This window comes from Fundulus heteroclitus, chromosome 7, assembly GCF_011125445.2.
Source record: "Fundulus heteroclitus isolate FHET01 chromosome 7, MU-UCD_Fhet_4.1, whole genome shotgun sequence".
Taxonomy (NCBI): Eukaryota; Metazoa; Chordata; class Actinopteri; order Cyprinodontiformes; family Fundulidae; genus Fundulus; species Fundulus heteroclitus.
Window position 1 is genome coordinate 24844350 of NC_046367.1, and position 16289 is coordinate 24860638.

At 37.0% G+C, this 16289-nt stretch overlaps 1 protein-coding gene across 5 annotated transcripts in view; it reads left to right on the plus strand.

Annotated features, from left to right (window-relative positions):
- The window catches only part of LOC105923464 (muscleblind-like protein 2a), a 31475-nt gene extending 16518 nt beyond the window's left edge, over nucleotides 1–14957 (plus strand). For 2 of the 5 annotated variants that reach the window (XM_036139249.1, XM_036139251.1), the window contains exons 6-9: nucleotides 1526–1579; nucleotides 1958–2114; nucleotides 5162–5197; nucleotides 10435–14957. In XM_036139249.1, the coding sequence (XP_035995142.1) occupies nucleotides 1526–1579; nucleotides 1958–2114; nucleotides 5162–5197; nucleotides 10435–10559 (372 nt within the window). In that variant the 3' untranslated portion in view covers nucleotides 10560–14957. Of the gene's footprint in view, nucleotides 1–1525; nucleotides 1580–1957; nucleotides 2115–5161; nucleotides 5198–5795; nucleotides 5891–10434 lie in introns of all 5 variants that reach the window. The other 3 variants (XM_036139252.1, XM_036139254.1, XM_036139253.1) reach the window with 3 other exon arrangements.
- Nucleotides 14958–16289: the final 1332 nt, after the last annotated feature.

Below are 16289 nucleotides of genomic sequence, written 5' to 3' on the forward strand. Positions count from 1 at the left end.
AAATAAATGGTCTTGCCTCTTTACCTTGGCATTTACACGTTCAGAGAGCGCTGGTTCCTAGTCCTAAAGAAGGATCACTTTGGCTGCAGAGGATGCTGCAGAACCATGATTGCATATAATAACAGCTTTCTAGTATAATAACAGATAGTGTGTTATTACTAGGCAGTGTATCGCAATGGTACATTTAGAGCGCCGTGTATTTCTACATAGACATTTGCAAAGACTTTTGCAGTGCAGTCATGTAACATACAGTGAATCGTAAAGGTGAAAACACTCTTCTTAAAATGTCAGATTGTTTTTGATGTAAAAAAAAAAAAGAAAATCTGTCCCTTCATTTATCTTAAAAAGAAACAAATCAGTTAGAAAAAAACTAATAAAAAAATTAAGACTTGTGGCACTAACTTTAGCAAATTTTTGATTGAAGCACATTCTGGTTCTATTTTTCTAATATTTACTCTTCCTCACACCTCACATGTAATGTAGTGAATCTCACTAACCATGAATGAGGGATTTTCCTAACATTTCTTATTCACATCCTTTATCTAAAGCCAGCTAAAGTTACAGAGAATCAAAAGGCTATTTTTTTTCTATCAGGTGAAAGATGTAAATCTTTCTACAACATTATATACGCAAGAAATCAAAGATTATAAAGTCATTTAAAATAAGCAAAACATTGGCATTTATTTCTGATACATTTAGGAGCTGCCTTGTTTAGGTTCAATGTACAATCCTTAAGTTTACCTTTAAATGTTCAGAATCGGTACCATGTTTAAACATGCACTTTGACCATTCACATCGTTTTTTCCGTTATATATTGTCCTCTGTTGTTACATTTGTTTAAAAGCTTCTTTTTTTTTTACCCTCAAAAGGAGTTTGTAATTTTTATGTATCAGAAATGTTAAGCAGGAATCCATCATCCCACGCTAAGCTTTGCAGTAAATGGAGCTCCACTCTGTGTTTTATGACGCTGAACGCATGTTTCATCTGTTGATTTGTGTCACTTCTTTGGGCTGGCTCTCATAAAACCAAGTCATCTTTCATTTAACAGCGACCATTTTCAGTGCCTGCTGGGTTTTTCACTTGTATCCCTTTCCCAGAGCCATAAGATTGGCATATTGAATCTAAATATCTGTCATACGTGCAAAGCTCCACTAATTTTACTACATTTTGATTACATTAACCTCATCTGACCTCATCTAATGTCATATATCAAGTACATAATGGGCATTTTGAGGGTATACTACTACACATAATCATTGTAAAATCTCTGTTTGCCAAATCTACTTATTAACAAAATTTTGACTTAGTTTTTTTAAATAATTTAATCACCCTATAATACATTTTTGTTACTGTGCATGGATATTTATGTGGTATACTGCATTCAGATTATTTTCTTTTTGTTTCCCCCCCTCCTCTCACCACAATGCTGTCCATGATGCACCTCTTCTTGCTGTTACCTGTTTGTTAATGCGCTTGAACCCCATTGGCCCACTGCCATCATGTGCTCGCTGCCTGCTATTAAAAGACTCAGTCGACCGCCAAAGCAATGAAGCGACCCCTCGAGGCAGCTATAGACCTGGTACTTTTCACCTTTTGCTTTGGATGTAGCTGTTGTGTCAAAAAAAACAAAAACGTTTTTTTTTTTTCATTTTTGTCATTTGTGATTTACAGCTTCTTCATGTAGCATCTCATATATGCACAGCCACCATCAGTAAATGCTTAAATAGTCAAATTTGTGTGACGTTTTTGGTTAATATTTTATCCTCACTGTATTTTTGATGCTTCAACTAAGGTTGTTTTACCCCCATCATTTTTTCAATTGTAAATTGATATATTTATATATATTTTTTTAATATAAATAAATATTAAAATTGGTAGCTATTTAAGAGCAGGCAGAAAGTTGGACAGAAGGAGTGAAGATGTAGAAGCTTTCACGTCTCTTTGTGTCACTTTTCAGGCCTTTCCACCCAACGTCCTGCAGCCCCTACCAAAGAGACCAGCCCTAGAGAAGAGCAGCTGGGCCAGCTCTCTCCTTTCACCCAGTTTATTGCACTACCAGCAAGCTTTGGCCAATACACAATTACAGCAGGCTACAGCTGCATTTTACCCCACAGGTGAGCTTCTCAACTAAGATGTTAATACAACTTTTATCTAGATGCTTTATATACAAGTCATGCATTGAACCTTTTCACCGTTTGACTCGTTGCAGCCACAAATTTTAAAGGTGCATTGCCACGTTTGTTGATTTATTTTTTTTTTTTAACATGTCAGTAGCTCTATGGTTGCATACAAAGTTTTCATGAAAGATTATCACGTCCTGCAGGCGTATTAGTTGTTATTTTTGCTGTTTTATGCTTTGTTTTTGCTCAGTTTGTTAGTAAATAAAGCCTTTTGAGTTTATTTACAATTCTAACGGAAGTACGTACTGCGCATGCGCAGCAGGGGATAAAACAAGGTAGCGGCTAACGGCTATTAGCATCTCCCAGAGAAACCGTGAACAATGGTCTAATATTCAGTGGAAAAAAAAGCGAAAAAATATTATTCCAAGAGGGGAAAGACTGAAATGTCGCTGGGACTACATTATGAACGTTGGTGTTCACTGACGCGGACACTAAACCTGCCGATCGCTCAGATGTGACCGCAGTGTTGATTGACGTGAGTAAATGTTCTGAAATGAGGCTCTTAACATTGCTGTAGATCATTGGTCTTCGATCACGGTGAGCTGCTGCTTTACTGTGAGGCGTTACAGAAGGTCAGGCTCAGTCCAGCAATTTTTACAATTAATTTATAAATTAAGCAAACCAGCATTATGATAGTTCTTAGATACTGCCGGTAGATGACGCCACGTCTGTTTATATCTACTCATCACGCCCGAGAGCGAATTATCTTTCAGCTGAAAAAGGGCCATCAAAACACTATCAAGATGGAGGCTTGGTGTATATAACCTTATTGTATCATGATAAAAAATGTTCTGGTCTATTTTTTTAAGGATATCACGTGGCTACATACCTTTTAAAGTATTTTATTATGGTTTTACGTCACAAACCAACACATTGGTTTATAATTGTGAAGTAGAAGGAAAACGATTTGTGAGACCAGTCAGTCAGATTAGATCAGGCGTCTTTTTCCACACATATTTGGTGAGTTCATTAGGTCTGGATTTTAACTAGGCCAGCATATATAAGTGTGACTGTATGTTTAGTGTAGTAGTCCTGCTGGACTGTGAACTTTACCCCAGTTTCATGTTGTTTGCCACCTCTAACCGGTTTTCTTTCAGAATTGTCCTATATTTAGCTCCATCGCGCTTCCCACCAACTCAGAAAAGTTTTCTCATCACCGCGGATATTATTTTATAACCTAATCCTGCTATAAACCTCTCCAGAACTTAATCTGTCTGCCATGTTCATTGATCTTCAGGATGTTGTTGGTTTCCTATCATTCACCAAAGAAACCTCTAAAGCCTTCAAGCTGTATTTAGTAAAAAAAAAAAAAGAAAAAATACATCCAAATTCTCTTATTAATTTGGTAACTACTGAAATTGATCAATCACATCAGATTGATGTCATTAAATGTTTGGAAGCAGTTGGTTGTAAAAGATTACAAGATACACCATTGGTTTTGTTTTTTACGAAAATCTTAAAAAGCATGCATGGTTGTTGTTTTTTTCTTCCACTTCTCAAATATGTGTTGCTAGTGATCGACTCTCATGAAACCACAACGCAATATACTGAGATTTGAAGACCCTGAACATTAAACATGAAGTACTTTGAGGTATCCTTGACAGTGAAAGTGAATATAAGTTTGTTGTGAATAGGTGTGAAGATTCTCTTTCAGCTGTAAGGTTTTAAACACCACAACATAAATATATTACAGTACATTTTACCCAAAAGTAAGTCAGAATCCAGAAGCATTTAAGAAACCATAAATGCATCCATACCGATGGTTTTAGCCATAAAAAAAAAAATCTAAATAATCCCAAAAGCTCATATTTATATCAGTTTTCTTTTTTTGGATCTGTCCTAACTCCCCAACCCCAGCCCTGGTTTTAGGAACCAAGTGCAGCTTATCAAATGACTTGATCCTGTGTCGTACATAATTAGTTGTTCTGGTAGTTGGTTCCTCTGGATCAGTCCATGGACAGTGTGTGTTAGTGCACTGCCAAGGAGAAATAACATCGACAGTGATCTAGAGAACCAAACGGTGCTGCCCCTCCATCTGGAAAGGTAATAAACATTCATCACAGCTGGCAATCATCCCAGGAGTTCATGTGTCATTAGGTTTTCCTCAATGCCACGCTGTGCTGTGCCCACTAGAAGTGCATTAAAAGCAAGAGAAGTACATCTCGGGCGATCAGCTCAGGACCGGACCAAGTATTCGTGGCTGCATGGATTTGCAATTTTTCTTCAAAACAGCCCAAGCAACCATGGAGCAGTGTTTTTTTTAAAGGACCTTAGGGACTGTCACAGTCTTGTCGAGAACTGCTAACTAAATACACAGCTTTGCTAACAAAGATGCCAGTAACTTACAATCAGTCTTTTTTTTTTTTTTGGTGGTGGTGGTGGTGATTTCATTTTGCTCGTAAAGTTTTATCGGTTTCACAACTCCACATAATCCTTTTGTGTTTTTATTGGTAGCATAGGCGGCACCGTTTATTTTTCCCGTTGCTAAGGGAACAGTGCCATCATCAGTCGTCAAAGTTCGTTTTATTGCTGCGGGGGGCATGGGCGGCGCTCGCGTTTGCTTCTGCAGCCAACAGCAGAATATTTGGCATTCTTAGCTGGCAGCTGGGAAGTTTTAGAGGTAACGGTAGTAAGCAGGGATCAAGCAAGACGCTATAAATGACGAAATGTGAAGCGCCTGAACATCGACCATGTTAATGTTTGTTTGTGTTCTGGTATCCGTGCTATGGGTGGTTCTCGGTACTGCAGTGGAAACCGGAACGTTGTGGCATGCTACTACCTGATCTAGATTTATGAACAGTCACTCCTGCTAACCGTCCTGATTGATGTTACTTACTTTGAACACGACGATCAAGATGTGCATGCTGAATTGAACATGAAGACATAAGGGCGTGACTAATCAGGGTTATTCGTGCCAGTATAAACTGATGTCAATGTGTTGGTCCTCCTAAACTTGTTCTTCCCCTTTTGTAATCACACAGGTTCTGTCTTTTGCATGACTCCTGCTAACAACATTGGTATGTTCCTCCCTCATCTTCTTCAAACAATGTTTTACATTAAATAGATAACATATAAATTTGTTTCCAGCTCCAGAAAACCCAAACTTGAAATTTGCATTTTTTTTTTATTTTTTATTATCTATGAGTGCTTTTGTGCACAATTTTTGTGCTTTTCTGATCATGAAGCCTTGGGTGTAAAAGTTGCTCTTTTATTCCAAATAGTTAATGTTGAAGACTCATCACTTTGACAAATTGTGTTTTGTAGATTTTTCGTGCACCACTGGGAAGGATTAGGAAATTTGATCAGTATTCTCCGACATTGAAACGTTTTACATTTAAAAAAAAAAAAAAAACTTCTTTAAATATCTGTGCTCTTGTAAAATGTCCACTTCTGAGCAAATTTCCTAATTAGATTTCTTATTAGCGCTCCTTTTATGTTCTCCCTTGCTGTCTTGCTTTGCCGTGTGATCACATGCCATCTGCTGGCTAACCCAATGATGGCTTGCTGCTACTGTCATTGTATATTTGCTTGGCCAGAGTACGAGGAACATTGCTATGGTTACCATAACGCTCCACCTCCCTTTTCATTGCTTCCATGGTTCCCCTCCTGAAAAAGTCCCCATGATGTACAGTGCTACGCCTGCTACTGTCTCTGCAGCAGCCACTCCTGCCACAAGTGTCCCCTACGCAGCAACAGCACCAGCCAATCAGGTTTGCTCCTTTTTAAAGCTTTCTGTGGTAAATCCTTGAGTGCTTCATGTGGGAGATGAAATCAGGGGAGTTGCTTCATCAGCACCGGGGTGCCATGCTTGCTTTACAGCCATACAGCTTCGTGTACCTTTTAGACCTTCAGCTGCTAGGCTGCATTTCATTCCTTTCCCTTTACTACAGACAACACTTCTTAAGAAGTCTTCAACCTGCAAAAAAAAGTGTTGCATTTTTTATTTTCTTTATTGCATGTTTTGTTAACTGTCGTCTTTTCAGGTCTAAATAGTAGCTCAGGATCTTAGAAGGCAGGCTATATTAAGAAGTAAATTTTCTGTTTGTGAGCATAATGTGTGTTTGGTACATTTTTACTGAGAGTTCGTTATGATTCATGCAGTCGTTTTGTGAAATTGGCCTCAGCGCCTCTCTTCACTCAGAGTCTTGTTTAATGTGCAGTTCCAGACAGATATTTGCATTCACTCATCAGCGGCATAGATATCTCTTCTTATGCATTTTAACAATTCTATATTTGGTGTAAGCTGATACACAACATATTATTATCTAAAATTCAAGTTTGAATATAATGCAGTTTATCTCTGACCTACAAAAAGTATATAGTACATCAATCAAACAGGCTCAGATGTATACATACACCCAGACTGATTGTAGTTCAACACTTTTTGTTGTCACGAGAAAGGTCCTGGCTTTTCTGTTTTATATTAGAAAAGTAAAAAATAAATTATTATGTTTTTACTGAAATGGTTGGACCGATTTGAAGTGGCTGCTTTCCTGCCACAGGCCCTACTTTTAGGCATAATCCATACATTTTCAACAGGGTTGAGATGGATAGATAGATAGATAGATAGATAGATAGATAGATAGATAGATAGATAGATAGATAGATAGATAGATAGATAGATAGATAGATAGATAGATAGATATCTTTATTGTCATTTTGTATGCACAAAGTGCGTACAGAACGAAATTTTGTTTGCATACAGCTTAAAAAATTGCCTCAAAAAAAAAATGCCTCCAAAACCAGTTTTGATGCGTGTTTGGGATCATTGTCCTGTTTTAGATAATCAGCTGTGTTCAAGTTTCACTCGTTTGCCTGAAAGGAAATATGTTTTATCGTTGAGGAACTACAGAGGAACTACCAAGCCTCCTGACCATAAGGTAGAAGATGCTGGAAATGTAATGTTCCTGTCCATATTGGAGTAAGTTTTAAATTTGCATAGACTGAGAGGGCGCTGACTAAGCGATAAGCACTTTTAAACATCAAAACCTTCAAGCTCAATATAGATTTGCCGCCGTCCACACAAACAAGCCAAATGCCTTGTAAAGAAAAGATTGCTAAACGAGAAAAAATGATAATTAGGTCACTATAATATAAAGCACGTTTGGAGATGTCAGTGTGAGGTTTCCCACCCAAGACCACGATTGTAACTGTCAAGTATGGCGGTAGCAGCGTCATGCTGCGGGCCTGTTTCAGTGCCAGTAGCACTGTCGCATTGCACAAACCGAGTTAAAGAGCACAGGAGGATATCTACCTCCAAATACTTCAACTTTGCCTAAAATCTGCATCTGGACGGCTTTAAACTTGAACAAAACCTTTTGGTGTTCCAGCAAAACAAGGAACCCAAACACACATAAAAACTGGTTTATGAATGGATAAAGTAGGTGAATGGAGCTAATGGGTTTGACACAAGGGGAGCGACAAACAACAGCGACAGGCGGCAGTCATCACCACCTGGCACATAGCAACAAGCACCATTGTGTATCCTCTCTCTCTCTCGGGTCGCTTGTCTCCAAGGCGTTTGACTGATTATGAAATTGGAGGAATTCTGACATTTTCAAAGCACTCTGTGATAAACAAGGCATCAAAGATGAAGATTTAGCCAGAATTGACTGAAATTTTGCTGTTAGGTCTACGATACAAAAGAAAAAAAAACAAATATGGGTTCATCATACATTACAGGAGCATAGAGAATATCATCATTTCATGGAGGACCTCAATGCTGAAACACCTGTCGCTTCGTCACACACGTTCTATAGGAAACTAATGGAGAGGGAATGATGTCGCCTTCGAGGCCTTAAGTCAAATCCTGTTGAAAATTTTGAGCTTTGTTCAAATTTAAAGTACTTCATTGATCCCAAATGGAGATTAAATGTTGTTTTTAACTTATATTACTCCAAATTGTTCAGAGTTATTTTAGACAGTGGTGGATCTGCCAAAAAACGCCGGTCTGTGCCAGGAAAGCTGCTTTTTTTAAATGAACAGGAATCATGACAGGACTTTGTTTATCTCTTGAAAAGGTTCTGGCTTCTCTCTTAACTTTGTAATGGACATTTATCAAAATGTTGTATGAGTTGACATTATTTGTCCGTATAATTTAGACATGTGTGCTGCATCATTATTCCACCGTGAATAGATAGCCGTTCAAAACTTTAAATGTCATCAACTCATTAAAAGCCCAAATTGAATGTAAAATTCATGTTGATGATGAGTGTATGTCAAGTTTTATACATCACTGAATCTAGAGCTAGGTAATAATGACTGTGTTTTTTTTTTTCAACTTTTTATGGATGTCTATCATATTTATTTATATATCCATGTTGTGCAGCAGGACACAATGTTAAGTTTAAATTGTACCTGGGAGTTAAAGACAAAAACAGACGGATGTTAATATTGGTAATAAATGAGAGAATATTTAAAAACAACCCTGTTTCCTAAAATGTTGGGAGGCTGTGAAAAATGCTATTTTAATTTTATTCCAAATTAAGATTTGACCCTTGAATAGAAACGTGCAAATTAAATTATTTTCAGTTTCTTGAATAGAATATAAAATTTAAAAAAATAGTTACTAGGGTTGGAAGAAAGGCTTGTCTGTCATCATGTTCTTTTTTGAATGCCACTTTATTATTTTAGAAAGTGAGGACACCAATTGTTGTAGTTTTGCAAGAGAGACCTACTGTATGTATTTATTGATTTCTCATTGTCTCTGTTTTCCCAGTAAGGATGCTCTCATTTCTTAGGTTTTTGCAAATAAAAAAAGAAAACTGTTTTTTTTCCCCCCCACTAAATAAATGGTCCTATAGGACTATATTTTAATTCTTGAAGCGCCTTTAAAAATACTTTAAGCTTAATGTGTTGCACTAAATAAAATTTATACTCAATTTATTGTAATACACCCCATTCTGTTACATTGAAAATAATGTCTGTGTTGCTGTTTGCTAATGCTTACAAGTGTGACAGCCAGAGGGGAAAAGTCATGTTTTAAGTAGCAGAATCCCATGAGGTTTTTCCTGAAGGCGTCATTCGTCGGCTTCTCTTTGTCTCGGCTGCAGGTCGAGGACCGAACGCTGTCTGAGGGCTGAGCCCATTTAATACTCTCTCTAATTAAGTCTGAGTTTAACCAATGCCGCCTTGCAAAAGTATGCATACCCTTTGAACGTTTTCAACATTTTGTCACATCACAACCCCAGACTTCAAAGTCCTTTTATTGGAATTTTATGCGATAGACCAGCACAAAGAAACATATTATTGTCATCCCGCAGTGAGATACGCTGCAGGGATCCGTTTTTCCAACAGACCTGAAAGTTGGTCTCGCTTAATGTTTCCACTTAATGGAAAGATGGATTTAAATCCAGGCAAATGCTTGAAGACAACTTGTTGGAGACTGCAAAAGACTTGGACTTGGCTGGAAGTTCACCTTCCAGCAGGACCATGACCCTAAACACACACAAAGCCATAACTTCATTGGAACAGTTTAAAACAAAGCCTGGTTATGAGTTGGAATGGACTAATCAAAGTTTATACAAAAAAGTTCTACTTTGAATCTGCGGCAAGACTTGAAAATTGATTTTGAAAGATTTTCCACACGCAGTCTGACCAACACGGCCATTTGAATATAGGGTGCAAGCCACACTTTTCTGGTTTTTATTTTAGAAATAAATTGTGTAAAGTTTGTATACGTTCCCTTACTGTGTCATGCACTATTTGGTTTATAACATAAAATCCCACTAAAAAACATAAAAGTTTTTGGTTGTGACCTGATGGGGATTTCCATACTTTGTCATGGCCTTTTATCTTTGCCAAGAAAGACAAACCTTTGGACACTGCTACTTTTAACTCCATTTCTATTACCCTCACTTGTCAGCTGTTAATTTGCTGATCATAAAATCTTTGACAATGGTGTAAATTCTAAACATTTTTCTTCTTTCTTTTGCTACCAACATTTTTGATGCCATCTGTTTTAAATGTCTAAATACATTCAACCAAATGAAAAACACTGAAAATAATTTCCTTCAATATTGCACGTGTTGCAGTTTAAAGCTCCCGACTTTATGAAACAGGGTTGTTGTTGTTTTTTTTATATTCAGGGCGTACTTAGTGCAAACTGAAAAGGTAGATTTCTTTTTTATTTTCGTTAAATATTACAGAGGTTAAAACAGGAATGTTCACGTGAGGGACATGCTATGCTTTAAAAAAAAAAAAAAGCTCCTTTCAAGACCTGCTGTGTGAAAGTATTCTTCTGCTTTTGAAACAGATCATCCTCAAGTAACCATCAGAAACCGATGTCACTGCCACGCCGCAGCTGTTAAAGGTCCTGAACAGCCTCCCTACAAGCATTCTGCTCACCTCACACACAGCATACAGCAACCTGCATGTTAACAATGTTGCTACTGAAATACTCAAGTACCAGGGTCACTTTGCGTCATAGAGGCTTTGTTGTTAGTGCACGTTTCTACCCCCTGTGTTAAAATGCATCTTCAATGATTTTGCGCAATGCGCCGCCCCCCATTTACCTGTTCGGATGAAGTCAAGGAGGGAAGTGTTGTCTATTTATACACGCTGTACAAGAACCAGCTCTGTAAAGAAGGCATATCTGAACAAATGCAACCAGAAAAGTCACAAACATTAGACCAAACAGTGTAAAAAAAAAAAATAAAGGAGCACCTTCCTATCAACTATTCTGAAGACAAACACTAGAAATCTTACATATAAACCATTTAGGTGTGTATATAATTATAGTTGGAAACATTCAGGTTGGTCACAGAAATGTCACATGGGTCCTACTTATTTGCAGATTGTTTTTAACCTTCTTGAATGTTTTATTTAATTAAAGTTTTTTTTTTAATAACAATTTCATAGTGCCAGATTTACTTATATTTAACAAACCAGTGGAAAGCACTTATTCTATATTTTAACCTCATGTTATATTGTGTAATATGATAGCTGGCTTGTGGATATCCCTTTAAAATGCTCAGAGAGATCCCCAGAGAACTGGATCAGTGCTCCACCTTCTGGTGTGCCTTTGCATTGCATAGACGGGTTCTATGCTGAGAGGAAATGCTGTATAATGCATCTGATGTCAAGTTTATCTCTAATGAGCCACAATAATAGACCCATTAATAAAACTATATGTACTTTTAACAACATACACTGCTTTTACTGGTTAGATGTTTAGAAGATACCTTTTGGAAAGAGGGGCTATAGTTGTGAAAGACAGCTGGGATTACAAATGTTGATATTTAAGTTAAAGATGTTGCGTTGACAGTGTCAGAACCGTTTTTGTTTGAAAGCTACAAGTGCCTCTACAGTTGTAGGTAGAACTACATAACACAGTCCATGCTTTTCCAGAACAGGTTACTTTTCCAGAACTTAGAGGTTACTTTTAGAAACTATCCAACAACTTACCAGATACTTTCCTGGAACTTTCATAAAACCTACATAAAACCTTTTCAAGTACTTTCTAGAACATAACAAGACATTTCCCAAGTGTTTTATAGGACTTAATGGTTACTTTCCCAGCGCTCACTCTGTACTTTCATTAAAATGAAGCTTTATTATGAAGTGACTTGCAATTTCTTTGAAACTTGGCTTACTTTTTGAAAGTAACTGCTACAAAAGTCTACATAAATTTCACAAATTATACCCAGATACAAGTCGCTATATAATACACCCTGCTTTTGTTAAAGTACTTGGTAAGTTCCTGGTCAAAACCTTGTAGGGTCTATAAAGGTTCCAGGAAAATATGGGTCAGGTTTCAGGAAAGTTTTCAAAAACAACCTCCCAAGTTCCTGGAAAGTAACCTTGTAAATCCAGGAAAGCGCAGGCTGTATTGCGTGGTGTTGCTGAATCAACAACACCTAAGAATATTTAAAAGGTTTTTGTGTGAAAACTCACTTCAGTAATGTACTAATTAAGTCACCGATGTTTGAGATAGATTTCCATGTGTAGTTTGCGGTGCCATGTCTGTGCATTTTCTTGAAATCCAGATAAGATTTAGTCACTAAAATAAATTTCTTACCAATGTTGAAACAGGTGTGTACTGTGCATAGGACCTAATATCCAGGTTTTACCAGGTTTAAAATGATGATGTTAAAAACTATATTAAAATACTTTATGGTATGATAGAATTTAAGACGTAAAAACTAGTTTTGGTGAAATGTAATTGTGTGGTTAAACCATCACAGCAGCCAGACTGACTTGTTTCTTTTAAGAGAACAGTTTCTCTCTTGTGTATTTGTAATTTTTAAGACATCTTTCAGTTCTGTATCTTGCAAACTTTACCTTTTCAAGTTACTTTTTGTTTTCTCTTTTTTTTTTTCTCGCTTCAGTCATTTTTACACTTCATTAGTTGATAATAAAATGAGTACACATGAATATTTTTCTAGTTTAGGGCACTTAAAATGTATTCTATTATATTTTACGATGAATGTAATTTATTAGACTGACTTTGGATCTGTTCAGTTCCTTTAAAAACCTTGACTTCTAGTTTCAGCCTAATACAATAAAAGAATCGCATTAAAGGAGAAATCGAAAGCATTCAGTCCTTGTTACTGCCTTGTTACCTGAACGAGACAGCGAATGTCTAAGCAAGGCTTTTGAGTTGCCTGTTGTGTGCAGAAGTGCATTGTACCAGTTATACAAAGAGGCTAAAACAGTTGGTCATTTTAATGACGATATTCAAATTATTTGTACAGCACTTCCATTTGAAATGTTACAGCATGCTTCACTTGAGTAAGTTAGAGGAACTGGTTCAGAATGAAATGTGTGACAAATACTGTATGTTAAGATGTTTCTCTGGAAGTCAGGAGCAAAAACTAAACGCAGAGCTTTTCAATATTATTCATGTCCCCTGACATTTTCTTTAAAATATTGTTATTTATCTTAAAACCACAAAATTCGGTGAATCCTGCAGGTGTTTTATTTGATAAACCCAACAGTACTGCATAATTATGAAGTGGCCAAAAAAGAAAGAAACATAGCTACTCTGATGTGCATAAAATAACTCCGGCGTTGCCACTAGGCCTCAGAGGCCCATTATAAGTGGAGACGCTGCAGAGAATCTGATCGACAGCAAAACTAGTCTTGAACTCCCCAAATTTGGCATTTATCAGAGTGATGGACAGTGGACAGACATAAGATGTACAGTTAGCAGTATCCTATGACATAGAGGAAGGTGGTTTGGTCAGATGAGAACAGAGTTCAACTGTTTGGCTTTCATGCATAGTCGTAAAAACCAAACTCTTACACAAAACACTTTAAGCCATACTTTTTACCCATTTTCGGCGTCTTGTTTTGTGAACGGATCAGGGAAGCTAGCTTGGGGCGGAAGTTAACCCACCGCTGTCACATCTCTGAGACACCGTGGGAAGTCGTCGCAGCATCGTATCGGCTGACTTATGTGGGGCGTGCCGGCTTTCAGGCTCAAGGGGGAGGATGTAGCACTGTAAGTCGGCCTGTGCGGCCAGCCGGCCTGCAGATTTACAGCATTTATGCATGTAAATAGTACAATACTGATAAGGCGCCACTGTATGTAACCACTAAGTACAGAAGATGTGGGACAATCATTGTTAAATTTACGCTCCATGCTGCCTTCAGATCCGTGAAGCCGGCTTTTTTTTTTTTGCTTTTTTTTTCTTCAAAAAAAACTCCTTTCTTGATTTGTGATTTATGAACGGTGGTTTGTGCTGGTTTATGACATAAATGCTTCTTTGTGAAAGAGGATTCTAACTCAGCACTTTGCACTGAACACATAATCTGCACGTGAAACATTGCTGTGGCAGCGTCATACGGGGGGGGGGCGGAGCAAATGGAGGGTAATCCTGGAATAAACCTCGTTAGACGCTGCCACAGCTCTGAGACTGTAGTTGAGGATATATTCCTGCGCTAGAATTTCCCAGTCTAAGTCCAGACCTAAATCTAATTGGAACGTCTGCGCCACTTCACGATTATGCCCAATTTTGTCTTTGTCTATTACAAGAAATGCATAAGAAATACTTTGAAGTTTGCTGTGGTAATGCAACAAAAATGTAAAAAAGATAAATACATTGGCTAGGAACTATATCTGCAAATGTTTTACTAGGTTTATCTACAGCACCAAACAGTCCACAGCGGACCAAAACACAAAAACCTGCGTACATAGACCCCAAAATCAATTATCTTGACAGTGTAAAACACATGAGAGACGTAAGGAAGATAGGACCGTTTTTTCCTTTTTATTTAGCCTTGGAATGTAAAGGATATTTGTGAATATTTGTGTTACTTTTATGGACTAAGAGCTTAGGAGGAACACACATGGAGCTGTTTTAGTGTTGGATATTCAAGACACGAGGATTTGGACAGTAAGAATGTTCAGTCTTACTGAAAGAAACACTTTCTCTTCAGCACTTTGGCAACTGTCAAACGACTAAGAAGATTTATTTGTGATCTCTGCCTTATCTTTTATCTATCCTGAGTTTGTGTTTCTTCTGAGAATATTTGACAGATGTTTCTGTTAATGTTAAATAAGTTTAGAGTTTGAAAGGGTAGTCAAAGATTGTATTAGCAACCCAAATGATTTGCTCAAATGTCTGACGTTTGATTGAACTGATCAGCCTGGCATAGATTCAATTAAAGCGTTAGCCATCTCTTAAAGCAGCCACGCTGGCGCGACCAGGTCACATCCTGGTGGGAGTTGTTTGTGCATAATTATACATTTCATGTGGACAGTTTTGTTCATGTAAATTTAAAATTGTGTAAATTCTGAGTTATTGCAAATAAAGTAATGTCACAAACATTCAATGCTGTGAATTTGTTTTTTTCTCTACATTTATTTTAAGGTTTGAGGAATTGTGTCGTACTGTAAATATTCTCATTTTCTGGGTAACTGATTTGGATTTCAAGGTAAACTGTTGAGTAAGTAATTGGCAATGTAAAAAAAAAAAAGAGTTTTTATAATAAATGTTCATGTTTTAATTTGGTTGGTGAGTTAGATTATGACAAATCATTGTTACAATGGTGTAATTCCTTTGCTATTACATTGATATCATATTATTTTAGCATTTCTGGATAGACTGTACTGAAAAATCCATCAAACTCACTTTAAATAAAGTCTGTGATCCTCAGAGCACCATGCCATGCTAAGGTTTTTCTATATGTTTTGCTATTTTGTTCTAAATTGTTGTCAAGCTGAAGTGTACAGCTCCAAAGAACAAGCTTCCAGCTGGCGATGTCGCATACGGCAGCTGATCTTGAGAACGTCCATTTGTATTTTGACTTTTTCTGTCTTTGTTAACCGGTTTTCCTACTTCTAAGGTGTTCCACTGTCTTCCGTTCCACTGCAGCAAAACCTTTGAGAAATCTGCAACAACAAAAGTGTGAAAGTGGTTCATGAGAAGGATCAGATGGCCAGCTTCCATTACCGAGGCTCTTCAGCGATCACCGTTATAAAATAGTATATATATATTATATATATATATATATATATATATCATATAGCGTGGTTTACCCATCCATCCATCATCATGCCATTGACCCAAAGACACACAATAATTACCTTTTCAGGGTACCTTTTTTTTAAAAACTGTATGTTGTGATCAAAATATAAATCCATATTTAATTACCCAAATGCATTTTTGTCAGTGCACATGTTTTTGTTTTGTTTTTTGAAAAAAAAAAATCACTGGAAAATACATTTAAGCATATAAAAATTTTGCCAGCAGGGAGGCCACCTTTTGTAATTGGCAGCTGGGGAACAAAAATGATGTTGTGGTAGCATAGTAAAACCTAACTCATAAAACGATTAAGGAATATTATTTGCTACAATAAATCCTAAAATTGTTCATGTCCCTCACAGATTTAATTTTTAAAGTAATGTGCTTCTTTTAACTGGAAGTATTTATTTTTTTTATTTCCTGGTGAGTCCTGATTTGAAGATCAGGGTGATGGCAAGAGGCCCTCCAACGCTGGTATTGTCAAAATGCATGTTTTCAAATACCTAAGATCGTTTTATTAGAAATATTAGCATGTTCGCTTTTTTCATGCTATTTTGAAATACTGTGTCTTAATTTACACTCGGTCAAATATAACAAAGCCAGATGATTGTTATGAACAACTTAAACACCAGAAATAAAG